Source organism: Microcaecilia unicolor, chromosome 2, assembly GCF_901765095.1.
Source record: "Microcaecilia unicolor chromosome 2, aMicUni1.1, whole genome shotgun sequence".
Classification (NCBI taxonomy): Eukaryota; Metazoa; Chordata; class Amphibia; order Gymnophiona; family Siphonopidae; genus Microcaecilia; species Microcaecilia unicolor.
Genome location: NC_044032.1, coordinates 240,542,893 through 240,570,782, shown reverse-complemented (window position 1 = coordinate 240,570,782; position 27,890 = coordinate 240,542,893). Strand labels below are relative to the sequence as shown.

The 27,890-nt window shown below is 42.9% G+C and overlaps 1 protein-coding gene across 1 annotated transcript in view; it reads left to right on the top strand.

The window, feature by feature from the left end:
* Nucleotides 1-27,890, top strand: part of DOCK8 (dedicator of cytokinesis 8) — a 281,419-nt gene that overhangs the window by 49,765 nt on the left and 203,764 nt on the right. The window contains 1 exon segment of the mRNA XM_030193833.1: nt 14,092-14,194. Coding sequence (XP_030049693.1) covers nt 14,092-14,194 — 103 coding nt within the window.

The window sequence follows — 27,890 nt, the reverse complement described above, 5'->3', positions numbered from 1 at the left end:
GAGGAGAAAGATAAAGGAGGTATCAACCAGGTACAACTGGGGATAGTGTGGGAGTAAAGAGCAGGAGTAAGCTAAAGGCATGGAAGGAGGAGTCACTATAGAATAGGAGCTACCCAGTCCCAGTGCTTAAAAACTAAGGGGGCGTGTTACTAACGCATGTTGAAAAATGGCCTGCACTGGTGTAGGCGTATGTATTGGACGCACGCAGGTCCATTTTTCAGCGTGCCTGCAAAAAAGGCCTTTTGGGGAGGGGGCTGAAAATGGACATGCAGCAAAATAAAAATTGGTGCATGTGCATTTTGGGCCTGAGACCTTACTACCCCCACTGACTTAGTGGTAAAGTCTCACGCAGTGCCGATTACCGCCCAGTTAACGCCACATGGTAGAAAATAGAAATTTATTTTCTACCACGCGTTTTGGACACACGTCAAAATTAGAATTACCACCCAGGGCATGTGGTAGCCGGGCAGTAGTTCTAATTTGACACACGTATGTGCGTAGGCGCCTACACACCTTAGTAAAAGGGCCCTTAAAGCGGGACATTGGGATTCTGGGAAGAAGAAATGAAAGGAATCACAGAGAGAGAGATTGGATTAAGTTTATGTTTTAACTTAGAGAGGTAACCAGAAGCAAGTGTACTCGGCAACAGATAATTGCCATTGCACAAGTTGTCCTGGCTTAAAAATCATCCAAAATAATTGATTAGAGCTTGTAGAATATCACTCCATTCATAAACTAATCACTTCCTAACAAAGGAGTTTCCCATCAATTGTTTGAGGCTTTTCCTCCTATAACAGCAACAACAACATCGACACTAGTAGATATCTTAGGAAGTTAAAAATCATCCTGTCATGTAGTAAACAGAAGATTTTCCCCTCCCCCTGTGGGGAATCCACCATCAGTGGAGAAGACTGAAGAGTAGAAGAGGGATCAAGACTTACGGGGGAAAGTTATAAACATGTGCTACCATTAAGATGGGTTATTTTACTGTTTATCTGGGTGATTAGTAAATAGGTCTCATTGCATAAAATGGGACCTGTGCTAAAATAGCACAAGATAGTGGTAAAATAATACATCTTAACAGTAGCCATATTGATAACTTGTCCCCTTAGCCTGATGTTGAGTGTGGCTTCTTCATATCAGGAGCAGGACAGACCCAAACAAGACTCATATGTAAAATATCCATAATTACATTGTTGATGAGACTTCGTTGTTCTCTTTTCTAGACACAAACACTATCCAGTTTCACTGCATTTGCCAACAGATATCACCAATAACCTAGTTCTCACTGAATGAATGCATGCAGTTTGAGGATATTTAGTCCTCCAGAATTTGTCAGCAAAAACTTTCCTGTGACCTTCCTACCCTCCCACAGCTCAAATGAGTTTCAAACAGGAAATATCAGACTATCTGGAGCTTAACATATTTCAGACTAACTCTTGTTTTTATGAGAGCCTGACCATAGAGGAGAGACCATGAGGAAAATAATTCCAATAAGCTTAAAGTGTAAGAGACTAGGAGGTGTATTTTTCAAAGCACTTAGAGTTACAAAGTTAAGTCTTTGAAAATGAGCTCCTAAGTCTATTTAACCTTCTTCATACCCTAACAAACAAAATAAAATTCCATGGCAAACCAGTTAACCCCCCCCCCCCATCACTGAAGTGGTTAAGAAAATGTTTTGACATGTAATAATGTTGCACAAACTTGGTGTATGATACAGTCTATGCTTTTTAAGACAAAGGAGTCTAGTATGAGGAAAAGCTGCTCCATAGCCTTTTGTTCTGGCTGTTGGCAGCACATCAGGGAAACACGATTCTGATATTTTTGCATGCTTATTTGCAATTCTCACTGTACAGAAATGGGATGGCTAAACGGAGAATGACACACCTACAATACCGGAGCTGGACAAATGTTCAGAGGAATCTCCTTGCATTGCTCTGCATCATGGGATTCTCTGATACGGTAGATTGCTCATGCTCTGAAGAGACCAATATAACAATATGAGCACCCACGGCTAATCTTGGGAGAACTGTGAGGAATTGTAAAGACTTTTAATTGGGAAGAAACTGGACTCAGAAATTTCAGTCTTCTGTTGCTCCTATGGCTATAACCAGTGGAGCACTGGGTCACACTGTCATTGCACTGAAGCAACGATTTCTCTTGGCGTCTTGAGTTTCATGTTTTGGCCGGTCCAGAGGTTGAAGGCTCTGCACGTGTGATCTCAGGAGTGAGTGTAGTATTGTCGCAAAGATGACTTTCCAAGAAAAGCTCAGCTTGCTGTGTGCGGCCATGCAAAGAACACTTTCGAGTACTTCACACTCGCCAGGTTCCAGATCGAGAAGAAGCCCAGAGAGGCAGAAACGTGGGACTGACTGCCGCACTTCACCAAAGACATTTTTAGGGTAAGCTCGTAACAGGTCTCCATATTTTTTTGCAAGGGCTAGTCTTTTAGCCTGCGGATGCTTGTGTAGAACTTGAATGAAACTAAAGCACAAAATAAATTACCCTCCTTCTATCCCCCTTCCTGGCTGGTTTTACCATAGCTGGCCTTGAATGGCTATTCTAACAAGTGCAGGAGAAGCAGTATAATATCCCTTTGTGAATTCATTAGATATCACATGTAACCTTTTTATTAGTGATTGAGAGACATAGGCAGGCCCTTCAAATGAGAAATGCAGACTCTTATGAGGAAGAGAGATGATTTCATGGGCAATCATAATAATGGAAGGCAAGAATCTAGGTTTCAAATCCCAGCTAAGGCACCAGATCTCTTACTTTGCACCTGTAGTTGTACCTTTGGATACAGCAAGGCACTGAGGAGACAGCACAAAAGAAAAAAACAGATAAGTGCTGATTGATTTTTTTTTTACAGTATTGCCATTTGTGAAAACTGGTGTTGGCTTACACAATTCTTTAAATTAAAGGCTGGTTTTCACATAGGGGCTGGATTAGAAGGTATATCATTTAGAGAGTTGGGTGAAAATACCAGTCCGTTAGCACTTATATGGTGTTTTAATTACACATAAAATGAGTAACCCGACGAAAGAAGTGCTACACCACTAGGCAGCAGTATAACTGAGTGCTGAAGATAGTGGGATTATCTGAGGGTACTCTAAATACAAAAATATGTATATACATATTTTGGCAATATTTTGGAATATATAATAGTATGAACCTTTATTAGGTATCAGAGATCCTGGTTCCAGCAGTGTATTATATTCTAATTATCTACCAGAGATTTGGGGATATTTAATGTTTCGTGCTGTATCTTCATGGGCATCACCTTGAAAATGGCTAGTCCCAAGTAATTATAAGTGGAGTGGAGGAGTGGCCTAATGGTTAGTGCAGTGGGTTGCAGACCTGATGAACCAGATTCAATTCCTGCTGCTGCCTAATGGTCAACGGTGGGTTGAGATCCTGTGGAAGTGGGTTCAATTCCCTCTGCAGCTCCATGTGACCCCAGTTACTTAGCCCTCCATTGCCCCATGTACAACACAATACTAGATTGTAATCCTCTTAGGGATAGTACCAGTACCTGAAAAAGTTATAAACTGTCTAGGTGGTATATAAATACTGAAAATAATAATAACTAAATAGCCAGTGTTCTTTATTCTCTTTGGTTGTTATGCAAATGAGTCACAATCATTTACTCCAGAATGGTGATGTATGATTTGGGGTTAGGTTTTTTTTTTTTTTTTTTAGCAAATTGTGGTTCTTCTTGCAAGAAAGGCAGCCTGTGTAAATAAATATATTTCAGCAAAAGCAATGTGGAGCTCCAAAGGTTAAAAAAACCCCAACCCTCTGATATGTCACTCAGATCATGAGAAGCCCGAGGAGCCTGCCAAGTCAGGGTGTATGCTCTTGGTTGCTTAATTAGAAAGGATACCTTGAAAACATTGCTTATCTGCTACATGGTGAAGCTGGTGATGTTGATGGCTAAAGCTCTGGGGAAGAATTAAGTAGAAGAAACCAAGCAAGCAAAATTTTGTTAGGCTTTTTAGCAATGTATTTTGTTTACATTTGTATGCTTTTTATTATATTTTATTTTTGTGATGCATTTTTTAGACATTGTTCATTTCCTCATGCTAATATTTCTAAATAGTTTATTAACATAAAGTGATAAATTAGAAGTGTTAAGAGCCGTAGCTATATAGAATAGCGCTTATGCCCGTGAATTGTGCCTAACTTTAGGTGTGGCTATTTACATCAACTGAAACATGGTGCAAATGTACCCCCTCATTCTGTAACAATGCATGTAAATGTAAGGAACGGCCTTGTTCTGCCCATGACCCTCCCATTTCTGTACCCCCTTTTCAACACACATCTAAATTTACACATGCACATTCCAATTAAATCTAATTAGTGCCAATAATTGCTTGTTAAAAAACAATTAGCATTAATTAACTCAAATTGCACACACAATTTTAAAAATGCCTTTTTTACAGATATGCTGAAAAATGATTCTGCGCATGCCCAAAACCCATGCCTACACTACCGCAAGCCATTTTTCAGCACACCTTAGTAAAAGGACCCCTATGTAATTTTGATTTCACTGTTTGTGATGGAATTCAACTTTGTTGGATTGGTATATTTTGGCTCTCTTCCTGATACTGGGGACTTACTATTTTTGATCCTTTGGGTTGGAAAAAGTTAAAAGGAAGAGAATGAAGGAAATAAAAAAAAAAAAAAAAAAGTGAAAATCACTGGGTTGATGTAAATGGAGATTCATGAAGCCATAGGTGGGGCCAGTTGCCAGAGATGAAATTTCAAAGGAGCAGCAAGAAGCTGCCGGGTCAAAAACAAACAAACATATATTTGTATAGTTCCTTAGGAAAAAATAAAAAAGCCAGAAAAAGCTGTGCTTGACTAGTTTCATATTTTTGCATGTTTTTAAAGAGCAGACTTTTTCAGTTTACTAGAACCTTCTGGAGTAATCTGTCAAAGCAAACGGTTGACACACTTTAATAGTATGTAAATTTGCATTTGTAGATTTTGGCCATTGTGCTTGCCATTGTATGTACTTCAACGAAACTCACTGAAAGAACAGCAGTTTAGATTTTAATTAAGATCATGTTGCTTTTTTAGTTCTAAATATTTAGCAGACAAGAGCAATAAAAATTGAAATGATTTTACATTGTACATATCCAAATTCAACATGTCATCAATGACTACACTATTAACAAAGAGGCACTTATATCTGCATTAACAGGTGAATGCATGGAAATGCATATAATTTCAGACGAGTTAATGTCTGTATACCTGCTGTTGTGATAACAAAGGAGCAAGAAATATCCTTTACTATGGAGTCTATATGCTAAAGTGAGGTTGCTACATTAAAAGAAGTTCAACCTCGGGAAACTTCTGTGCAAAAAAAAAAAATCAATAAAAATTATGTGCACAATATTTTTAAAACATCTAATAATAGTTTAAATTACAATGTACAAAATAGTTACTAGTCGGATCTCTCTTCCCCAGTCCCTAGCTTAACCTTATGTTATTTGTGTTGGGGTGTTGTCCCTTCTGTCATGCTGGTCACCAAGTAGGCTGGTTTTCGTGGCCCCAGTGATAACTCTTGTCCTTCACAATAAGAGAGAGGAGATGCCCTGTGAAAGTCAACTCAGTAAATAAATAGATAACTAAAGCCTCTGAAACAGGTCAGCCTCTCCCATCCAGCTGCCATGGTTAGGGTTGTGGTTGTGCTAAAATCATTTCAGAACAGTGAAGCCTCGTGGCCACTCATAGACTACTCTGCCATTGAAGGGTTGGGGGGTGGAATCTCTAGCAGTCATGCAGTAGTACACCAGGGCTGTTCTTGTTTGATAAAGTTTTTTTTTTCTCTCTGTTGGGCAGCTTTTAACAAAATTACACTCGACTCTGTCTCATGTTTTAAGCACTGAAACCTTTTATTTGTATTCTGCTGCCCCATTCTTGCTCAAATTCTCCCCTTTCTCCTGTCGCCGTCATTTGAGATGTACATCCTCAAGCATTTACATGAGTAGCATAAAAAAAGCTGAACTTGATAACTTTGCATATTCCAGTGACTGGTACAGGATGTTTCTTGTGTGAAGTGTCACTTTTGGTTTCAGTGGTGATGTATATGCTGCAAGCAAATTCAGGCTTTTGGGCTATAATGATATTGGCAGAATCTCAAAATATTGTTATTTGTAGCAGGCTGCCAAAAACATGCTTTTCCTTTTGCAGTTGCAGGAAGAGCATTTTGGGCTCCTGCTCTAGAAAAGTATCAATTAAATCTAAATAGGATGAGGTCCATTATGAGAAAAGTAGCCCAATAGCTATGAAGCTTAAGCTTTTGAGGAAAGTATAAAACTCTGAGCTCAGGGAAGAGCATTGTCTTTCATTCCTAAGAAGGGGGGTCTGTTAAGGAGGAGAGGGAAATGGGACTTGATATACCGCCTTTCTGAGGTTTTTGCACCTACGTTCAAAGCGGTTTACATATATTCAGGTACTTATTTTGTACCAGGGGCAATGGAGGGTTAAGCGACTTACCCAGAGTCACAAGGAGCTGCAGTGGGAATTGAACTCACTAACCACTAGGCTACGGAGATGTGAAGTTGTATTGAGTGGGTATCTCTTTCTGGGATCACAGGAGGCCTTGGCTCCCTGTTTTAGGGGCTAAGAAGGAGTAGGGACTAGGACAGGGGTCACCAGTCTAGTCAACACTTGTCTTCTGGTCAGTGAGTTTTTTTATAGCAAAAAAGGTGCTGATACTCAAATGCCAGGTCCCCTTTCAGGGGTGGGGTGATCACTGAGGTATCCATCCCACATTAGCCAGCCCCCGTACAACCTGTCACAGAGTCTATGACAAGCTAGAATTGGTGTGTAGAGCCTGAGCTCTTTCATTAAAACTTGGGGACCATGGGCCAATTTTAGCAGACAATGGAAAAGGTGCCGGTACTCAGTAGCCCCTCAAAAAAAGCCCTGCTTCTGGTACATATAGAGAGGAGGAAAGCCTGTACCTAAAAATACTGAACAAATTTAGAGGGTTGCCAGTCTGGTCCACAGCTGTCCCCCAAGGGACTGAAGCAGAATGGCTAGATCCTAATACTGTGGAATGCAGTAAGTTAATTATAGGAAAATATTATGCACAGAACGTCTGTGGCAAATGGTGGGAGAGTATGCCGGAAGCACGCACACAACGTTTCGTGCTAAGTGGAGCTTCCTATTCTTCTGAGTCTAAATATGAGCCTTGTTCAGACAATTTGCACTTGAAATTTTTGTGAGGGTCATATTTAGGCACAGAAGAAAAGGTGCAGATGTGTGCTTTCACTTTCAGTTTTGTTCGGACATGCGCACACATTTGTTGCTTACCGTTTAAAACTTGTATGGGCTTCCTTCTATGTGCCAAACAAGGCAAAACCAGCATTTAAATGTGAAAGAATGACAAATCCTCACCACAAAACCTTCCACACAACCCTGAACCTAGCAAAAAAAATTCTCACGTTGTGCACGTGTCAAAAGTGGGCAGCATACTCTTGCCATTTCTTGTCAGCATACATTTTAATACAACTTGTGCTGTGTCTTCCGGCATGAGCTGACACCCATGCACAATTCCACTCTGTATCGCTGGGCACTTACAGCCCACATTCAACTTGCGGCAACCAAGCAGCTAAGCCTGTGGTTGCTTTTTGCATTGGTCTCAATAAAACATGGAAAAGAAAATAAGATGATACCTTTTTTATTGGACATAACTTAATACATTTCTTGATTAGCTTTCGAAGGTTGCCCTTCTTCGTCAGATCGGAAATAAGCAAATGTGCTAGCTGACAGTGTATATAAGTGAAAACATTCAAGCATTACTATGACAGTCTGACTGGGTGGGAGGATGGGGGTGGGTCGGAGGTATGCATGAGGACATCAAAGCATATCATTGATATTCTAACAGGATGGGTGTGGATAGGTGAGGAGTGGGGTGATCAACAGAGACATACAGCTTTATGGTTTATAATGGGCTAGGAACCCCAGATCCTTGTTAAGTCCTTTCTGTTGGGTGTTAAAATATTCAATCATTCTGACTTCAAAGGCCTTCCGACAGCCACCCAACTTAAAACACAAGCTAATCAGAAGGAAACTTCCATCACAGACTGAAAAGGAACAGAAGGGCACACGTCCCTGTAATTTATCCAGTTGCAAACTATGCCAAAATATTTCACAGGACCCCACAGTTATCCACAAAGGAAAGATATTCAACATAAAGGGATCTTTCACTTGCTCATCTTCCAATGTGGTATATACCATTCAGTGTAAAAAATGTAACGAAGGATGCTATATTGGAGAAACAGGCCAGATGCTTAAGACAAGATTCAATTTACATAGACATCACATGAACAATACAGCCAGTAGGGCCCCCACCCCGGTGGGACAGCACTTCACAGAACCAGGACACTGTACCAGTGATTTCACAGTGAGAATACTGAAAGGTAACTTTAAAACCACACAAGAATGTAAGACCTTTGAAGTCAGAATGATTGAATATTTTAACACCCAACAGAAAGGACTTAACAAGGATCTGGGGTTCCTAGCCCATTATAAACCATAAAGCTGTATGTCTCTGTTGATCACCCCACCCCTCACCTATCCACACCCATCCTGTTAGAATATCAATGATATGCTTTGATGTCCTCATGCATACCTCCGACCCACCCCCATCCTCCCACCCAGTCAGACTGTCATAGTAATGCTTGAATGTTTTCACTTATATACACTGTCAGCTAGCACATTTGCTTATTTCCGATCTGACGAAGAAGGGCAACCTTCGAAAGCTAATCAAGAAATGTATTAAGTTATGTCCAATAAAAAAGGTATCATCTTATTTTCTTTTCCATGTTTTATTTTGTTTGATTTCTATTGATAACCTTAAGAGTGGACTAACACGGCTACCACACTGCTCTGCATTGGTCTCAGAATGCCCTAAACAAGGAGAGATTGATTCTCAGAAGGTCAGGGTGACAGAACGAAGATACTGACAACAGACAGTCCTTGTCAGGGAAAGGAGCACACAGCTGGAAGCAGTGGAGCCACTGAGTGCTGACACCTTAAGAAAGATGATACAGAAATCACCCAACATAGAGCAACAGAAAAGTGAGAGAGTGAACACAAAGGGATTGAAGCAGAGGAATTGTTTGTCACTCATAGACCAGAGAGAGAGAGAGAGAGCCTTAACAACTACCCCAAAGGCAGAGATGGGGTTGTTACTTTTTAAAAGTACTGAAGTAAAAGTACTGGCTTCAAAAATAGTGAAGTAAAAGTAATAAAATACAGCTCTTAAAACTACAGATGTATTACAGAGTAAAAAGTATTCTTGTAAAAAGTTGGACCACAAAATCTAGTATGCTTACAAGTAAACTTCCAGCGGGTCACACAAGGTCCTTCCTTGTAAAAACAACACCCTGAACATTGCAGTAGGCAGAAGAATATTAATATACCTATTGGGAAACAAAACAAAACAAGCTGGATTAGTACAGATCATTCCTACACAGACACTTGGGACCCTGTTTACTAAGCTGCGTTAGAGGCGCAGTAACCTTTTTAGTGCGCATTAACCATTGCCTACACGGTTAGCGTGAGCTAAAAATGCTAGTGCACCTTAGTAAACAGGGCCCTTGATGTTAACAGAATACCCAACCTTTTTCACACATGAACAGAGGTAACCCCTCATGAACTGTAGAATAAGTAACCACAAACTCAAAATAGAAATATGTAGACAAAAATCAAACTGAACCCCCAAGAAGCTTTACTCTGTATACAGTGCAAAACCAAAGAAACAGAAACAGTGACACATTTCTTTGTGCCATGCAAAATATAAAGAGAGCAGATGTAAATTTCAAAAACTTACATATTCCAACTGCTACGTTAAAAATTAACAAAAAAAAAAGTGACACCTTTTTATTGGACTAACTTTTTACATTTTTTTGACTAGTGTTTGGAGGTGAAAACCTCCTTCCTTAAGTCAGGACAAGCATATTATTATGGCAGTTTACTGTCCCAACATGAAGAAGTAAGTTTTCGTCTCTGAAAGTTAGTAAAAAAAAATGTATATAGTCCAATAAAAAGGTGACAACATATTTCTTTTCTTTATATTTATTAACTTTTAAAGTGGACTAACACGGTTACCACTTCATCCTAAATTAAAAATACAATTCTTTTTTCTACCTTTGCTCTCTGGCCATTTAATTTTTCTAATTGTGTTGGTCCCAGTCTCTGGTTACTGCTTTTCTTTTTCCTTTTAACTCTTTCCATAGGTCTCCTGTTCATGTGTCATTTTGTTCTTTTCTGTCTTCTTTACATCTTCCACTACAACCAACTCCAACACTGTTTTGTTCCAGCTCTGTGGATGTTTGAGCACCCCCAGTATTGAGCAAACCCTTTGACTGTGTCCAGGGAGAGGTAATTTCTATTGGGTTTAGCATCCCCAATCATTTTGAAAAGTTGACTCCTATGTCCCCACCAATCCATTCTTGACAAATTTCTCTCACTCTCCCTAGCCCATAGCCTCTGTTTCTCCCCCCCCCCCCCTTATCCAGTATCGCCCCATCTCTCTCTGCCTCCCTACCCATCCAGTCTCGCCTTGTTTTCTCTCTCCCTCCTCACCTATCCAGTCTTGCCCAATTTCTCTCTCCCCCCAACCCATAGCCTCTGTCCCTCCCCCCTTTTATTCAGTATCACCCCATCTCTGTCACTTTCTCTCTCCCTCCCCTCCCATCCAGTCTTGCCTCGTTTCTCCCTCCTCAGCTACCTCCCCCAGCCCATATCTTCTGTCTCTCCCCCCCCTTTTTTTATCCAATATCACGCCATCTCTGTCACACTCTCTCTCTCTCTCTCACTCCCCATGCATTCAGTCTTGCCTAATATATTCCTCTGTCTCTCTCTCCTCCCAACCACTGTAGCCCTACAGCACAGTCTCACTCCCATCCCTCCCGTGCAACTCTGTTGGGCCCACGCTAATAACCTACCATGGGAGACGCACAGGACCTGGCTCTCTGCAGTGCCACTAGTGCTTCCTGCACCAGTCCCAGAAGTTTACATCAACGGAGGTGGACCCAGTGCAGGAAGCACTACCAGTGCTGCAGAGAGCCAGGTCTCACATGTTTCCCATGGTAGTTTATTAGCACGAGCCTGGCAGAGGTACAATGGGAGGGAGGAAGCAAGACGGTGCTGCAGGGTGGATGGGAGGGTAGAGGGAGCAGGCCCAGTAGGGCAGTGAAAGGCTGCAGTTCAGGCTGGAGAGGCAGCTGAGCTTGACAACAACAAAGTAATAGCCAATCAACAGCTGTTCTTGGCAGGTGTAGAGGATGGGGACTAGGGTTTCTAGGTGATGTAAAACGCTGGCTTGTATCTGATTGGGCCCAATCAGCTGCAAACCATGTCTGACACCGCTTGGAAAGTCTGTAGAGGGGGAGAAGCAGAGGGATGAAAAATGCTTTTTAAAATAATACTTTCTAAATGTGTACTTCATTACTAAGTACAAAAGTACAGCTTACATGTAATGAGTTATAAGTAAAAAGTGTGTCAAAAAAAATATGTAACTCGTTACAAGTAAAATTACTGCCAATTATACTTAAGTACTGCAATGAAGTACAAGTACTTAGGGGTCCTTTTACAAAGCCGCGGTAAAAAGTGACCTGTGGTAGTGTGGGTGCATCTTTTAGGCACGTGCTGGGCCATTTTTTTTACCATGGCTGGGGAAAAAGGCTATTTTTTAATGGGCCTGGAAATGAGCCTGCGCTAATATTAAAACTAGCGCCTGCCTGTTTACAGCCTGAGCCCTTACCACCACCCACTGACCTAGCGGTAAAGGCTGATTGCACTACCCATGTGGTAACCATGCAGCATGTGCCAGTCTGGGCGCTGGGAACACCCCCCACAGTAGAAAATAAAAAATGTAGTTTCTACAGTGGAATTTGGCACCAACGTGTGACTTGCAGTCTGGCTGATTGGATTACAGACTCCCGGTTAGATACCCGCTGAGATTCGAGGAACTATTCATGTGACCCCTGATGTAGGCGATACACCAAAACATGGACCCTGTTGGGTCCCTTTACATTTGCACCAATAAAGTGTGTCTTCATAATATCTCCAGTGGTGGAATCGTCTTTTGATCATCCTCTGCTTTTTCCTGTTTAGCCTTCGTGACATAGAAGTTTTGTCCTGGTTGTGTGCAGGTAAACAGAAAGCTAATTCCAAATTCACTTTGGCATGTAAGACAGACTTTCTTTTTAACTTTACAGGCACAATATTCAGCTAGTGGCGATCAGCGTTTTCCTGACTGCTGCTGGCATTAAACCCAGAAATTCAGTGCTGGGCCATTTCTGGGCACCAGCATTGAATTTCCAGGATTTTGGAGCCAGCTAACACGTGGAGGGGCATAATCGAAAGGGACGTCCAAGTTTTGATGAGGACGTCCTTGCAAAACGTCCCCATCCAGGGGCGGGGAAACCCGTATTTTCGAAACAAGATGGAAGTCCATCTTTTGTTTCGATAATACGGTCAGGGACATCCAAATCCTGAAATTTGGTCATCCTTAGAGATGGCCGTCCCTAGACTTGGTCGTTTCTGATTTTCGGCGATAATGGAAACCAAGGATGTCCATCTCAGAAACGACCAAATGCAAGCCATTTGGTCGTGGGAGGAGCCAGCATTCGTAGTGCACTGGTCCCCCTGACATGCCAGGACACCAACCAGGCAACATAGGGGGCACTGCAGTGGACTTCATAAATTGCTCCCAGGTACATAGCTCCCTTACCTTGTGTGCTGAGCCCCCCAAAACCCACTACCTACAACTGTACACCATTACCATAGCCCTTACGGGTGAAGGGGGCACCTAGATGTGGGTACAGTGGGTTTGTGGTAGGTTTTGGAAAGTTTGCTGTTTTCTCCACAAACGTAACAGGTAGGGGGGGATGGGCCTGGGTCCGCCTGCCTGAAGTGCACTGCACCCAGTAAAACTGCTCCAGGGACCTGTATACTGCTGTGATGGAGCTGAGTATGACATCTGAGGCTGGCAATCAATATTTTTAAAGATGTTTTTTGAGGGTGGGAGGGCATTAGTGACCACTGGGGGAGTAAGGGGAGGTCATCCCCAATTCTGTCCGGTGGTCATCTGGTCATTTCGGGCACCTTTTTGTGCCTTGGTCGTAAGAAAAACACGAACAGGTAAAGTTGTCCAAGTGTTTGTCAGGGATGTCCTTGCTTCTTTCGATTATGGGTTGAGGACGTCCTAGTGTTAGGCACGCCCATGTCCCGCCTTCACTACGCCTCCGATATGCCCCCTTGAACTTTGGCCATCCGTGTGACGGAAAGCAGTTGGGGAGATCCAAAGTCGGTTTTCAATTATGCCGATTTGGACAACCCTGTGAGAAGGACGTCCATCTTCTGATTTATGGCGAAAGATGGGCATCCTCTTTCGAAAATGAACCCAATAGCCACTTAAGTGCGATATTTAGGACTGACTGGCCGGTTATGTGCTGAATATCGGCACTTAACCAACCAAATGCTGACTCCACCCCAGAACACCCCCAAAATAGCCGGTTTTAAGTTTGGCGCTAACCAGTTATTTTCAGCAGCACTAACTGGTGATTTAGCAGGCCAGGAACCATTTCTGGCCAGTACAATTTCCTTGAATATCAGCCCCTACATGTTTACTAAAACAGGCAACAGGAATTGGCAAACATGCTTTGAATATCAACGACTATACTGTTACATAAACACTGAAAGCAATTTCTAGACACCATTTACCTTGATAAATGGGCTTTTTGAAAACCGTTCGATCTCCCTGTAGATAAAAAGAGAGGTTGATAGATTTTTGAGTTGGTGTTGTTTTTATGGCCTACTGTTTTCCTTTGACGACTTGATCTTTGCCATCCCCTTTTCCCACCAGAAGCTGGAATAAAAAAATGAGACACACTCTGTGTTTGTGAACATGTGAATGGAATGAGTGTGGAGGAAACTGCCCAAGTCTTTCCTGATCGACTTTACAGTGTACAGCCATAGAGAAGGTAGTTTGAGTGCCTCATATTTTTGATTGCAATAATTTGTCTCCTCAGCAGTATTTTGTCCTCTCTTTGCTGTTTACAGGTATTCCTCGGCTGAAATAAGAAAGCAATTTTCTCATCAGCATGTCGCAGGACTCTACCACCAGCGCAGTTTGAGCACACCAAACTCTGCTTCACTTCAACTAGTAAGTACAAAGTATTTTGGAATGTTTCTCATCAAACGTTATATGATGAACTGAGATTATTCAGGGACAAAGTTCACTTTATCAGTAGAGGGCAGTTGCTTTACTTATCTGAGTGAAGTACGTGTGAAAAGCAATTGCACTGCTTTACACATCTGCAGTGTAGGGATGGAGAGTTGGCCCACATCTGGTTCAAATAAGAGAATATAAGAACATAAGAGTAGCCATTACTGGGTCAGACCAATGATCCATCTAGCCCAGTATCCTGTTTTCCAAACAGTGGCTGAGCCAGGTCACAAGTACCTGGCAGAAACCCAAATCGTGGCAACACTCCATACTACAAATTCCAGGGCAAGCAGTTGCATCGGCATTTGCATGCCATTGGAGCTGGATTGAGGTTGCCTGATTTATAAGGTCTTTCGTGTTATAGAATCAGATCTTTACATTACATTACAGAGAATACTTCCCTCTTTCCTCATCCCACTTCTGGGCTAGATAAATAGGAAAATTTTAATTCACTCTAAATGAGTTTAAGATGAGTGGAACTCCAGCTGACCCTCCAACCTGATATAGCTCAGATTGTATGCGATTCTCTGATCCTATGTGCCAAATGTTGGACATCACTTTTTTTCTTCCCTCCTCCATTGCATCCCCTGACATAATCCTTTTCCTCCAGTCCAGGCATTACCCCCCTTTCCATCTTTCTCCACCTACCCCACTAGTATCTATACCATCTTCCCTTCCATCCTATTTTCCTGGATTGCCTCCAGTCAGCAAGAGGAATTGGTGAAGCAGCCTATTGCTGGCTGTTCCTCTGAAGTTAGAACTGCACAAGGCCTTATCATTTCATGTGAGCTGAATGCAGAGTTCCAGCTTCAGAAGGAATCCAGCAGAAGATATAGCAGCAGGTATGGAACACTGCTTGCTGTCTCTGGCCTGGAGGACACTGAGGGGAAGGGAGAGCAACACCTTTGGGTCAGAACAGCAGGATGAGAACCTGGGAAGCTGGGGTTTAATTTCTCTTCTCCCTGAGGTCACCAATGTTCTCTGAACTTCCACTGTCCCTCCCCTGCTTTACCCTTCTGCCCCCTTCTCCTCTACTATCAAAATCTGCCCTCCTCACAAATGCAGTCCATGCCCAGAAAGCCCACTCCATTGTATAAGTCTACCAAAGGTGCCCCAAACAAATGATCAGATACTCAGAATGTCTGTCCAAACAGTAGATTTATTGAAGAAGTAATTCGAAAAGTACAAGTTTGTACAACAGTTCAGTTCCAATAGACTGCTGCCGTGGGCACAGATGGAGCCGAGGGGACAGCCAGATGCTGTACTCTGGATTCTCTAGACTATTTATGTGTTTTTATAATCAGTGGCTGAGATATTTCATTTGACTCCTGAGGAAGGTGCGATTAGCTCCAAAACACAGGACTGCATAGAGTCTATTGGAACCAAATTGTTGTACAAACTTGTACTTTTGGAATTACTTCTTCAATAAACCTCCTGTTTGGACAGACATTTGGCCTACCCCCTACCTTCTTTTTTTTTTTTTCTTTTTTCGTACACTGTGTGTTTTTTGGTTAGGGGGATACTTCTGTTTGTTTTTATATTGTTTCAGGTAATCAGAATGGCAGTAATACAAAAATTTTACTTGACTTTTTAAACTACCGGCAACTCACACAACCATTCAGCCATACCTCTCACAATAAAGGTCATTTACTTGACCTATTAGCCTATAAAGTTGCAAACATCAACTTTCATCTAAGTAACCATACTTGGACTCGGACTCCCTGGTCAGATCACAGTAAACTTGAGTTCTCCCTCTATTGGAGGGAAAATACAAAATCAATGAAAAATAAAAGTACTAAGACTCTTCACAAAACTAGAGGAAAAATAAATACCACAACCTTCTGGTCTAACATCTTGAACAATCCTGCTCTTTCTCTAGCAGAAAATAATAACTTCATGATTAAATGGGATGACCTTTTGAAAATGTCTTAAATAACATAGCTCCCTTCAAATCTACATCCAAACCAACCCAGAAAATTTCACCTTGGTTTAATCGATCTATCCTTCTTTTGAAAAGGAAATGTAGAAAACTGGAAAGAAAATGGGCTAAAGACAAATCAAACTAATTTGGAAAATTGCCATCAAAAGATATAAAAATTAGATCAACATTGCAAAAACTCAATACCATAACAAAATAATCAGTGGTAATTTCCTTAATACCAGTAAATTTTTCAATCTGAGGAAACCCAGGAGGATTCATGGATAATTATATAGTAGGGCTCCAATTTTTATATATTTTTTTTATTTTAGAAAAACTCTGGAGTCTGTTCCTACACTGTATTTGTGTTTAAAGAGCAGTAATGGAGGCCTCAAGATATTTACGAAAAACAGTCGGACACATATATTAATGTCTTCAGCAGCATATCTCCTTTCTACTATTCCACTGCACTTTCCCTGATAATAAAGGCTCTATTATCCTAACACCAATATCAAAAAACAATTCATTCACCATAACTGATGTAACAAACTACAGACCAGTAGCCTCCATTCCTTTGATGGTAAAAGGCGATGGAAAGAATAGTAGCAGCACATGGACTACCTTTCAAATTTCTCCCTACTACACAAATCACAATCAGGTTTCAGACTATCCTATAGCACCCAGACTGTCCTTACTACCCTAGTTTCGAATCTCAGAAAAGAAATTTAGCATAGCATCTGAGATCTTAATAATACAGTTCGATCTATGTAGCGCATTCGATGTAGTAGATCATAATATCCTACTAAACATACCAGACAACTTTGGCATATGTGGCACAGTCCACAAATGGTTTCAAGGATTCCTGAAATCAAGATCTTACAAAGTGAAAATGAAAGGGACCTTATCCTCTCCTTGGTCACTGGCTGTGGCATCCCTCAGGGCTCTCCACTATCACCCATACTGTTTAATGTGATGATGTCACCAATAGGTGGTGTTTCCATCTTGCAGTTGTGGAGTGAACTATAAAGAGCCTTGCTTTTAGTGGATTACAGGTATTTCAGTGGGAACTACTGCCAATGATAAGAGTTAAAATGAAGGAACATTTTGGGTTCCAGGCTGCTAAGCAGTAGTAGGACTCTGCCTCTTACTATGGCCATCTTGGCCTTAAAAAAGGAAGAGAGCAGCTTCCTAAGACCAGCCTAGCCTAAACAGAAACAAGGCGTAAAAGAGTAAGGAGCAGTGCAGCTAGAAACCAAGGGATAGGAAGTAGCAGAAGGCAGCTGAGCCTTAGCAAGAGCCTCAAGAAGAATTCAGGCTGTCAGCTGTCAGGCTGTTTTCTTCAAGTTAGTGGGGTCCAGAGGAGGCAGCATCTCACTTAGCATCTGAAGAAGTCCAGGTAAGGGATAGAACCACAATGCGTCCCAAGTAGAGATGTAGCTAGTGGGGTGCAAGGGGAGCAGCTGCTCCCCCAAACAGATTTTGAATAAAATGGCACCTATGTGGATTAGCCCTTCAACTTCACACTGCCACCTGTTTTACAAAAGGTCTGCTCCTCCTGACATCAAAACCTGGCTATGCGTCTGATCCCAAGCACACAGTAAGGAGACATTTGAGTAATTTTGCTGCTGTTTTTTTTTTTCTTCCAGATATAAAGTAATTTCCCCTGGTGCCTTTCTCCAAGGGTACCTCCCCCGCTGCATGTGAATTTTTGGATATCTTGCAGGAGGTTCATAGCATAGACACAGGTGCTTAAATCCAGTACCAGAGAGTCCTGTGTTTTTATGTTGTGATTGTCTTGTAGATATAGTAGGATCCATGGGAGAATTTGAAGGCAGTTTCTGGGCCTACAGAGAAATTTTAATTTTTGCTTTGGGTCCTGAGAGATGGGGGATGAGGGTGGGGAGTTACTCTTCAGGGTCCTCAGAGCCGACTGTTCTCGTTCTCTACTCCTATTTTCTGCCTCACCACTTATTCCACAGACCCCCTTCACTTCAGCAGTAGCATAGCACCAATAAACCAGTGGGTAAGTTGGACACATTCCTCCCCCCCTCCCTGGGAAACTTAAACATTAAATATCTTAACTGATGGGGATCCTCAAGCCCACCAGCTGAAGACTCAGCAGCCCGCCAACCCCCTTCAGCTAGTCATGGCCGACAATTTTGAAGAGGGAGTATTCACCTTTAGGGTCACTCTCAATCCCACTTGCTTGTTTCAGGAAAGAAATTTTGATAACTCTTTGACATAGGTGTTCTGGTTTGGGGGGCATTTGCTATGCATTTTAAATTTGAGTAGTGATATGTGTGTAATTTTGATTTTTATTGTAACATTCCTGGGGATTATCCAGCTCTATTTGTTATGTGAGTCACACTGAACTAACCAAGTATGAGTGGGGTATAACTATTCCTCAATGTAATGTGTTTGTACCTACTCTGCTTCTTTAAATAGAGTTGCATTGCTGTGCCCATTTTATGAAAGCCATGTATAGTGCTGAATACCCTCTGAGGCACATTCTGAATTCAAATCTTGGTCTTGAAAAGGCAAGGTGCAGTGTTCCTTCTTAAAGCCATACTTCACCAATGTTGTGCTGCAGCGGTGTTCAGAAATTGAGGCTGGAAGCATTACTAGAGTATATGAAGTCAAGAGTAGGGTCAAATCGTATGTAGCATTTCTATTTTTGAAGTAGTAAGAACAAGCAAAAGATGTGTGCAATCTTGTGTGCTCTTGCTTCCTGTATGCTAAATACTTTGCTTTGGTGCTATGCAAACTTCCTGAGTCAGGAAGTGTTGTGGTGGCTTCCAGTTTATGTTCAGGAGGTTACGGTTTTCGCTTTGTTAGAGTCCCCTGAAAACCACTTCTGCTGTCGTTAAACTTACTAGCACAGAGGTTTCATTTCCTGTAGCCGCCATTTTGTGTGCTGTCCGATTTGTACTTGTGTAACCCTACATCTTTAAAAGGTATGTTTTAAAAGGTGATTTGTTTTCCCTGTTGCTGGATATTTGTTGATGCTGAACTCAAGAGTTTGAGTAGATAGGCTGTTATTGTCTACTGCTGAGAGGTCTTTCTTTTCCTTGTCTTTTTAGATGGGTATCTAATGCAAAACCCTGGTTTTAGTTTTCTTCATTTGCCTTTTCTTGTCCTGCTCTGTTCGTGGTTTTCATATTTTATGCTTCTCAGACTGGACAGTTGCAAATGCAGGATGAAAACATGTAACAGTCTGGAGATCACAGAAGAGTGCTTTTGTAATTTGAACAGAAACAGAACAAGCAGACTGTTTAATTGTTAGTATTTCTTCATTAGGCAAAATGAGCACAGAGATGTCTAGCCCAATTATTCTACACAGTTCAAAGATACTGGAGGGAGCTGTTGTTGGTTTCAATATGAGAATTTATATGCACATCTGCTCAATGTGTTATTGAGCAAGATAGGAAAACAACAGGGCAAATTGGTTTATTTATTTATTTATTGCATTTGTACCCCACATTATCCCACCTTTTTGCAGGCTCAATGTGGCTTAATCAATTGGACCTTACCTGTTGTCATGGATTATGGCACTAGGTTGCTACAATGAAAAGTAGCTTCCATTGGGAATTGCATTAAACTCTCTTGTTTCTCCTTTCAGAGGGTGGCTTTTGATTTCAGTGCCATGAATAGGTGCATTATATTTTTATTTTACTACTACTACTACTATTTAGCATTTCTATAGCGCTACAAGGCCTACGCAGCGCTGCACAAACATAGAAGAAAGACAGTCCCTGCTCAAAGAGCTTACAATCTAATAGACAAAAAATAAAGTAAGCAAATCAAATCAATTAATGTGTACAGGAAAGAGGAAAGGAGGGTAGGTGGAGGCGAATGGTTACGAGTCAAAAGCAATGTTAAAGAGGTGGGCTTTCAGTCTAGATTTAAAAGTGGCCAAGGATGGGGCAAGACGTAGGGGCTCAGGAAGTTTATTCCAGGCGTAGGGTGCAGCGAGACAGAAGGTGCGAAGTCTGGAAAAAAGAACTGCATTTGTACTAATGGAGTTAAGAGCAACATTATTGTTTTAACACAGGATATCCAGTGATGACTCCCTCAGCAAGTGACAACACGCATTTCCATTGTCCATGCACCTTAAATGGCATCACAGAACAAAACTGTTTGGGAAAATAAATTCTATTCCGTTAAGAATATTTATTTATTTATTTATTTGGATTCAGCTCACACCTTTTTCGGTAGTAACTGAAGAAGGTGAGTTAAATTCAGGTACACTGGGTATTTCTGTGTCCCCAGAGGGCTCACAATGTTATTTTTGTACCCGAGGCAATGGAGGGTTAAGTGACTTGCCCAAGCTCAGAAGAAGCAGTAGCAGGGGCGTAGCCACGGGTGGGCCCAGGCCCACCCACCTTTGCCCAATGCCCACACAAGAATGGTACACTCGATGTCCCCCAAAAATACTGTCTGCATCCCTAGCTGGCTCGCTCCCTTCCCTCCACTCCCGCTCCCATCCAGCGAGTCCTTCAATTCTGTTTTTTTTGTCCTTCTACCGCAGTGCTTAAGAGTATTAGTATGCGCTACCTGTCAGCGATTCACACACACAGGCCGGCTTCAGGGTTCGCTCTTCCGCATCCTGCCCTCTCCGATGCAACTTCCTGTTAGGGCAGGACGCCGACGCACGCGGCGCCCGTGTTTGTGAATCACTGCGCACGTCAGAAGCAGGAAGGAAAGAAACCGAAGTGCCGGACTCGCGGGACAAGGTGGGAGCACAGGGAAAGGAGCAACAGAAGCAGGGAGGAAAGTGATGACCTTCCGGGTGGGGGGGGGGGGGATCTGGAGGGAAGAGAGAGAAGTGCTGCCCTATGGGAGGGGCAGGCTGGGTGGCTGCCTGGGTTCTGGACATATGGGGGGGCTGTAGGGAGAGAGGGGCTGGAGCTGTTGGGGGAGGGGCTGGAGGGAAGGGAGAGAAGTGTTGGACCCATGGGGGTAGGCTGGATAGAAGGGAGAGGGGTACTGGAGTAGTGGGGGGTGCTGGAGGGAAGGGAGAAAGGTGTTGGACCCTTTTGGGGGCTGGGGGGAAGGGAGAAAGGTGTTTTACTCCTGGGAGGCGGTGGCTGACTGGCTGGAAGGAAGAGAGGTGCTGAACCTGGGGGAGGGGAGAGGGAGAAGGGAAGGGAAAGGAAAGAGGTACTGAAGACAAGGGATGAAAGAACAGGGAGTCAAATACTAAACACACAGAACAAGTGAGAAAAGGAGGGAGGGCAGGCAAGCCGCAGGCAGGCAGGCAGGTGGCCGGGTGGGGGGAAAGAGGGAGGGGAGAGAAGCTGGATGGGGAAAGATAGGGGCACAAAGATGAATGATGAGCATGAAGAGAGAAGAAATGTCAAATGGACAGAAGACCCTAGCGAGAGAGTTAAGAGAAGGCAGTAGGAAGCAGAAACCAGAGCTAGGGATGAACATTTATTTGGAAAAAAAAATGACCAAACAACAAAAGCTAGAAAAAATAATTTTATTTTCTATTTTGTGATTACAATACATCAGATTTAAAATGTACATCCTGCCAGATGTGGTGTTAGATATGGCTGGGGCCCAGGGCAGAAATCTAGGAGAGACCCCAAAGCACATTATCAGGCTGCACCTTCTTCAAGTTCTGGCAGGCTTGGGGCTCTCTCTGGCCAGGATAGCGGGGATGGGACGACTTCCCTATGAAGAAAGACTAAGGAGGCTAGGGCTATACAGCTTGGAGAAGAGACGGCTGAGGGGAGACATGATAGAGGTATATAAAATAATGAGTGGAGTGGAACAGGTGGATGTGAAGCGTCTGTTCACGCTTTCCAAAAATACTAGGACTAGGGGGCATGCGATGAAACTACAGTGTAGTAAATTTAAAACAAATCGGAGAAAATTTTTCTTCACCCAACGTGTAATTAAACTCTGGAATTTGTTGCTGGAGAAAGTGGTGAAGGCGGTTAGCTTAGCAGAGTTTAAAAAGGGGTTGGACGGTTTCCTAAAGGACAAGTCCATAAACCGCTACTAAACGGACTTGGAAAACTCCAAAATTCCAGGAATAACATGTATAGAATGTTTGTACGTTTGGGAAGCTTGCCAGGTGCCCTTGGCCTGGATTGGCCGCTGTCGTGGACAGGATGCTGGGCTCGATGGACCCTTGGTTTTTTCCCAGTATGGCATTACTTATGTACTTATGTATTTAATTGCTGACACTGAGCTAGTCTCAAGATGATCCATGAGATTTCATAGCTCATTCAAGAAGACTGGCCTTGTGGAAGCAAATGATGACGTGCAGTAAGCATGTTTCCTGCTGACTGCCAGATCTGGTTTTATGATAGAGCCAGCTGCACTGGTGAGAAGGAATTCAGTCTGGAGAAAGGGGTGAGTGAGAAGATATAAAGTAGAATGGAAAGGAGAGAAGGGGTTAGTGCAGGCAGAGAATGAAAAAGGGGAAAGAATATCTAGAAGGAGAGGTGAAAAGGGTGAACAGTTGAGGAAAAAGGTGAGTGAGCCAGAGTGGTAGGAAAGAGAAAGGAAGAAAGGGTGAGAATGGGGATGAGAAGGGGAAGACTGGAGGGAAGGGGGTAAAAGTGAAGGGTGACGGATAGAGGGAGGGATAGGGTCTTCAAAGGGGAAAGAGTGTCTGGTGGGAAGGAGAGGTGTGAGAAGGGGGAAGAAATATCTGGAGGGATGGAGAAGGGGGAAAAGTGTCTGTCTGGAGGGAGGACTTGCAGAGAATTTTTGCAGCCAGTTAGCCTGATTACTACTACTACTAATAGCATTTAGCATAGGAGGATGATTATTATACAGATTTTGTTTTGTCTCTCGCTCTCTTTACATTTGGTTGATTGCATTTTGTTACTGGTGGATCCTTTCCTGTATTTTATGGCATCCCTTCTTACTTTTAATTTTTAATTGTTCATCGTTCTGATTTGCTTTGTAAAAAGGATGATTTTATCAAATCATAATAGACATAAACATACCTTTGTAGTCTGGGCTTTTTATTTTTTTCCAGTCATGTTGGTCCCAATGAGTTTTTCTCTTCTGCTTTCCTGTCTTCTGCTAACTCTCTCCCATGGCTGGTGTCCATTCATCCTTTCTCCTTGCTCCTCCTTTCTTCTATTCCCTCACACCTGTCTCTGAAATAGTAATCTTTAATAATTGTTAGCCTACGAGTAGCCTAGTGGTTTGTGCAGTGGACTTTGATCCTGGGGAACTGAGTTCGATTCCCACTGCAGCTCCTTGTGATTCTGGGCAAGTCACTTAACCCTCCATTGCCCCTGGTACAAAATAAGTTCCTGAATATACTATGTAAACCGCGTTGAATGTAGTTGCAAAAAACTCAGAAAGGCGGTAAATCAAGTCCCATTTCCCTTTTCCCTTCCCTCCCCTTCCCTTTTCTGCAACTCACTTTTCCCTTATTCTCACCCTCCAGTTCTCCACTTCCTTATTTTTACTTTTCATTGATCTATCAACTTTCTATTTCCTTCTCTCCCATTTCCACTCTCACTCCTTCACCTGTCTCCTATTCCCTTCTGTCACTCACTTGCCATTACCACATTTTTACCCTCTGTACTCAGCATCCTCCTCTCGCTCATCTCCTTGACAACTCCTCATGGCTTTTCCAAGATGGCTCCATTATATTCCTCATCTCCCCTCCCTCTACCTTTATAGCTTAGCAACTCCTTTTTCCTTCTCTCCACAGCCCAGCATCTCCTCTCTATCTCCTTCTCTCCACCCTCCACCCTTATAGCCAAACATCTTCCCTTTCTCTCTCCCACATTTGTAGCCTAGTGTCTTCCTGTCCCTTCCCATCCCTCCAACAGTGCAACTTTTCTTTCTCTCCCCCCTTCCCCCATAATCAGCATCCCTCTCCCTATCCTTTTCTTCTCCTTCTCCCTGGTCAGCAACCCCCTTCTCCCTTTGCTGCTGCTCTCTTCCCTCTCCAATGGTCCAGCATCGCTCCTTCTCCCTTCCCTCCTCTCTGGTCCAGCATTTCTCTTTCTCTCTTCCTTCCCCTCCCTAATGGTTCAGCATTTCTCCTTCTCTCTTCCCTCCCCTCTCCAATAATCCAGCATTTCTCTTCTCTACCTTCCCCAATGGTCCTGCATATCTGCTTCTTGTCCCCTCCCTAGCTTGCGATCCAGCATCAAGCACCTTTTTAAAAGTTGTTTTATGCCTGTAGTGGCCACCAGCAGTGAGCAGTGATTCATATGTGATGCTCGCACCCTCTCCATAGCCTTCATTCTGATGGTTCTTGCCTATTGAGAAACAGAGTTACATCAGTGAAGACTGTGGGGAGGGTGTTTGCTGCTCACTGCTGGTGGCCGCTACAAGCATAAAACCATTTTTAAAAGGGTGCTTGAATGTCTAGGGCAGATGCCGGATCACCAGCTGGGGAGGGGACAGGAGGGGGAGAAAAGCTGGACCATGAGGGAGTTGGCAAGTGGGGAGAACACAGGGTGATATGTCACTCCTGGAGCTACCAGAAATGCTGGAATGCTATTCCACCCCATTCTGGTACAAATTAAGCCCTGGTTGTGTCCCATCCTATGTAGATCCTAGACTTCACTCCCAAATAGGAGTAAATGAAACACTTAGGGGCAGATTCAAGAAATGGTTCTGAAAGATAGGCACCAGACTTCTGTTAGAAAATACTAGCATGAGTCCACACCTATACGCCTAATGTTAGGTGCGAGCACTTATACTAGCTCAAAGGTGCTAACTAAATGATAATATGTGCTTCTGACATGCCCATGACCTGCCCATGCCCCTCCCATGTCCATCCCCATTTGAAGTTGTGTACTCTGGAATTTGAGTACACAACTTATAGAATAGCGACTAAGGGGCCCTTGTACAAAGCAGTGGTAAGCCCAATGCAGGCTTACTGCTCTCTAAAAGGGAAGTATGGCCGGGCTACTGCAGCAGCCTAGCAGTAGTTCCCTCCTCAGCGCATGCTATTTCCAGCGCAGCAAAAATATTTCAATTTTTGTAGCACCGGTGTGTATACCAGGTGGTAATTGGGCAGTGCAGCGCTCTGGTTACTGCCAGGGTTAGCAAGAGACCACTTACCCCCACTTCAATGGGTGGCAGTAAGTGCTTCCACCCCGAAATGGCTGCACAGCAAGTGGTTCACTTGCCGCACGACCATTTATTTAAGAAAAGGGAAACCTGCCTTTTACCTGCTGTGGTAAAAGGGTGCCTCGGCGTGCTTCAAAAACATGCATCGACGCCAGCACAGGCCCCCTTTTGCTACAGATTCATAAAAGGGACCCCTAAGGGAGTTATGTATGTAACAGCTACTTGGTGCCATTTAACACTAATGAAGGTCATTTATAGCCAGTAATTGACTGTTAGCTCCAATTAACCAGTTATTGAATTAAGTTGTGCGCACAACTGACCTAATTTTATAAATTACATGAGCAAGTTTGCATGCCAAGCATCAAGTTGGGTGCCCAACTTTATAGAATTACGTCCTTAATGCTTCGCGGTGGCTGTGAAGTTGGAGACCCACGCCCTCTCCGGGTGAAGTCAAGGCCCCTGCACCTGCCTGCCTGGACGTTCTCAATCCTCCTTTGTGGCTGCCTCACCGAGAGCCCCACCTCTGACCAATGACTCAGCCCTCAAAATTAGGAACCTAGTGCCCAGGGAGATCCCTAGTGCCCCAATCATTGACACAACCAAGGAGCCACTACACCCCGAGGCAATCCTTCCGAACAACTAACTGTGAGTACCCATTCAACATAAATACTGAGCAGTCCTGACCGTACTGATCCCACAATGAACATCGACAAGCTGATCCTAACAATCTACTCCCTATCCTTGATTCACCTAACACTAACCACCCCACTTGCTGAAAACAACATCATACCCATACTACATAACCACCAAAGCCTGACCAGACACACCACACCTTACCAAACCGACTACCACCAAAACAAAGGAGGAACACCTACAAGCGGACAACCTCAACACAAGGGAAAAAAAGGTCATAGCAAACCCACACCAACTAAAAACAGAAAACTGACAAAAATCCACATAACACCGAAGACAGATGACCCTTACCAAATAATTCAAGTGGGCTACATCAACGCCAGATCAGTAGTAAATAAAACAGGCATAATAACAGGTTGGATTATGTCAGAAAAGCTTGACCTGCTTTTCATCAATGAAACTTGGATCCATGACCAAAAGGACCCTATAATCCTTGACCTTTGCCCTCCGGGTTACAAAATCACTCAATGGACTAGAAAGGAAAAGAGAGGCGGAGGCATAGCTCTGATCCATCGATCACACTTCACTATCATAACCACTGCCAAGTCCATATCACCGCAACTTGAAATCGCCTCTATAAGAATCAACCACACTACCCTGCAGGACCACCTAAACTGTGTTCTTGTTTTACAGACCACCAGGCAACTGGAACGAATGCCAATCACACTTCATGGACTTCATATCAAACACCTGTGTTGCCCACCCCAACATACTAGTACTAGGAGACATCAACCTTCACCTAGAAGACCCTAACTCTTCTAACACACGCGAATGTAAGGAATTCCTCCAACTATGGGACCTCAAGTGGCCACATACTCAGGCAACCCATGTCAAAGGACACACACTCGACCTTATCTCTCACAAACTGTCCTCAGACCAGAGCCTAATAATATCAGACATCAAATGGACAATTACACCATGGTCAGACCACTACAAACTAAACCTGTCCCTACTTTGGCGAAAAAAGGGCTCACACTGTATACAAGAATGCACAACCTACAGCACAAGAGGCCAAATAGTCTCGGATACATTCTGGCAACAGATGTACAATAATGAATGGACAGCACAAACAGACTCAACACACTGTCTCTCAGACTGGGACATAAGATGTAAAAACATACTAGACGAAATAGCACCCTTACAAACAAGAACCTAACGTAGTCATAACTCTATATCATGGTACAACGAAGAATTGAAAAACTAAAAGCACAATCCAGGAAACTCAAACGAGCATGGAAAAAAATAAAAGATACAGAAACATTTAATGCATGGAAACAAACCCAAAGAAAATACAAATATGCAACGAGACAAGCCAAAAGATTATACTATAAAACCAAAATAGGGTCTGACTACAAAGACATGAAAAAACTATACAAATTCGTGAACAATCTACTAGATATCACCTTGGTCACCGCAACCAACACAGACATCCCATCAGCAGACAAACTTGCCAAATACTTCAATGAAAAAATTGTAAACCTACGAAACACGCTACCTCAAAACATTACTGACATCGAAAACTTCATTGAGTGTTTAGACCCAATCCCCGGTGAATACCCAGTGGACAGACTCTGGACAAGCTTCGTTCCCCTCACTGCTAAAACAGTCAACCAAACGATTAATAGGTTCTCTAAGACTCACTGCAAATTGGATACCTGCCCCAGTTACCTACTAAAATCCGCTCCCCATCACTTCATAGCAGATCTCACATCTCACCTAAACTACATGCTTCAACACGGTCTCTTCCCTAAGGAAAATGGCAACATCCTACTCACTCCAATACCAAAAGATACCAAGAAAAAAAAACAGATGATATCACCAACTACCACCCAGTAGCTTCAATCCCACTGGTAGTCAAACTGATGGAAAGTGGTAACCAAACAAATCCACAATACTACACGAATCACAATCAGGATTCCGTTCCAACCATAGCACCGAAATAGTACTGATTACCCTCTT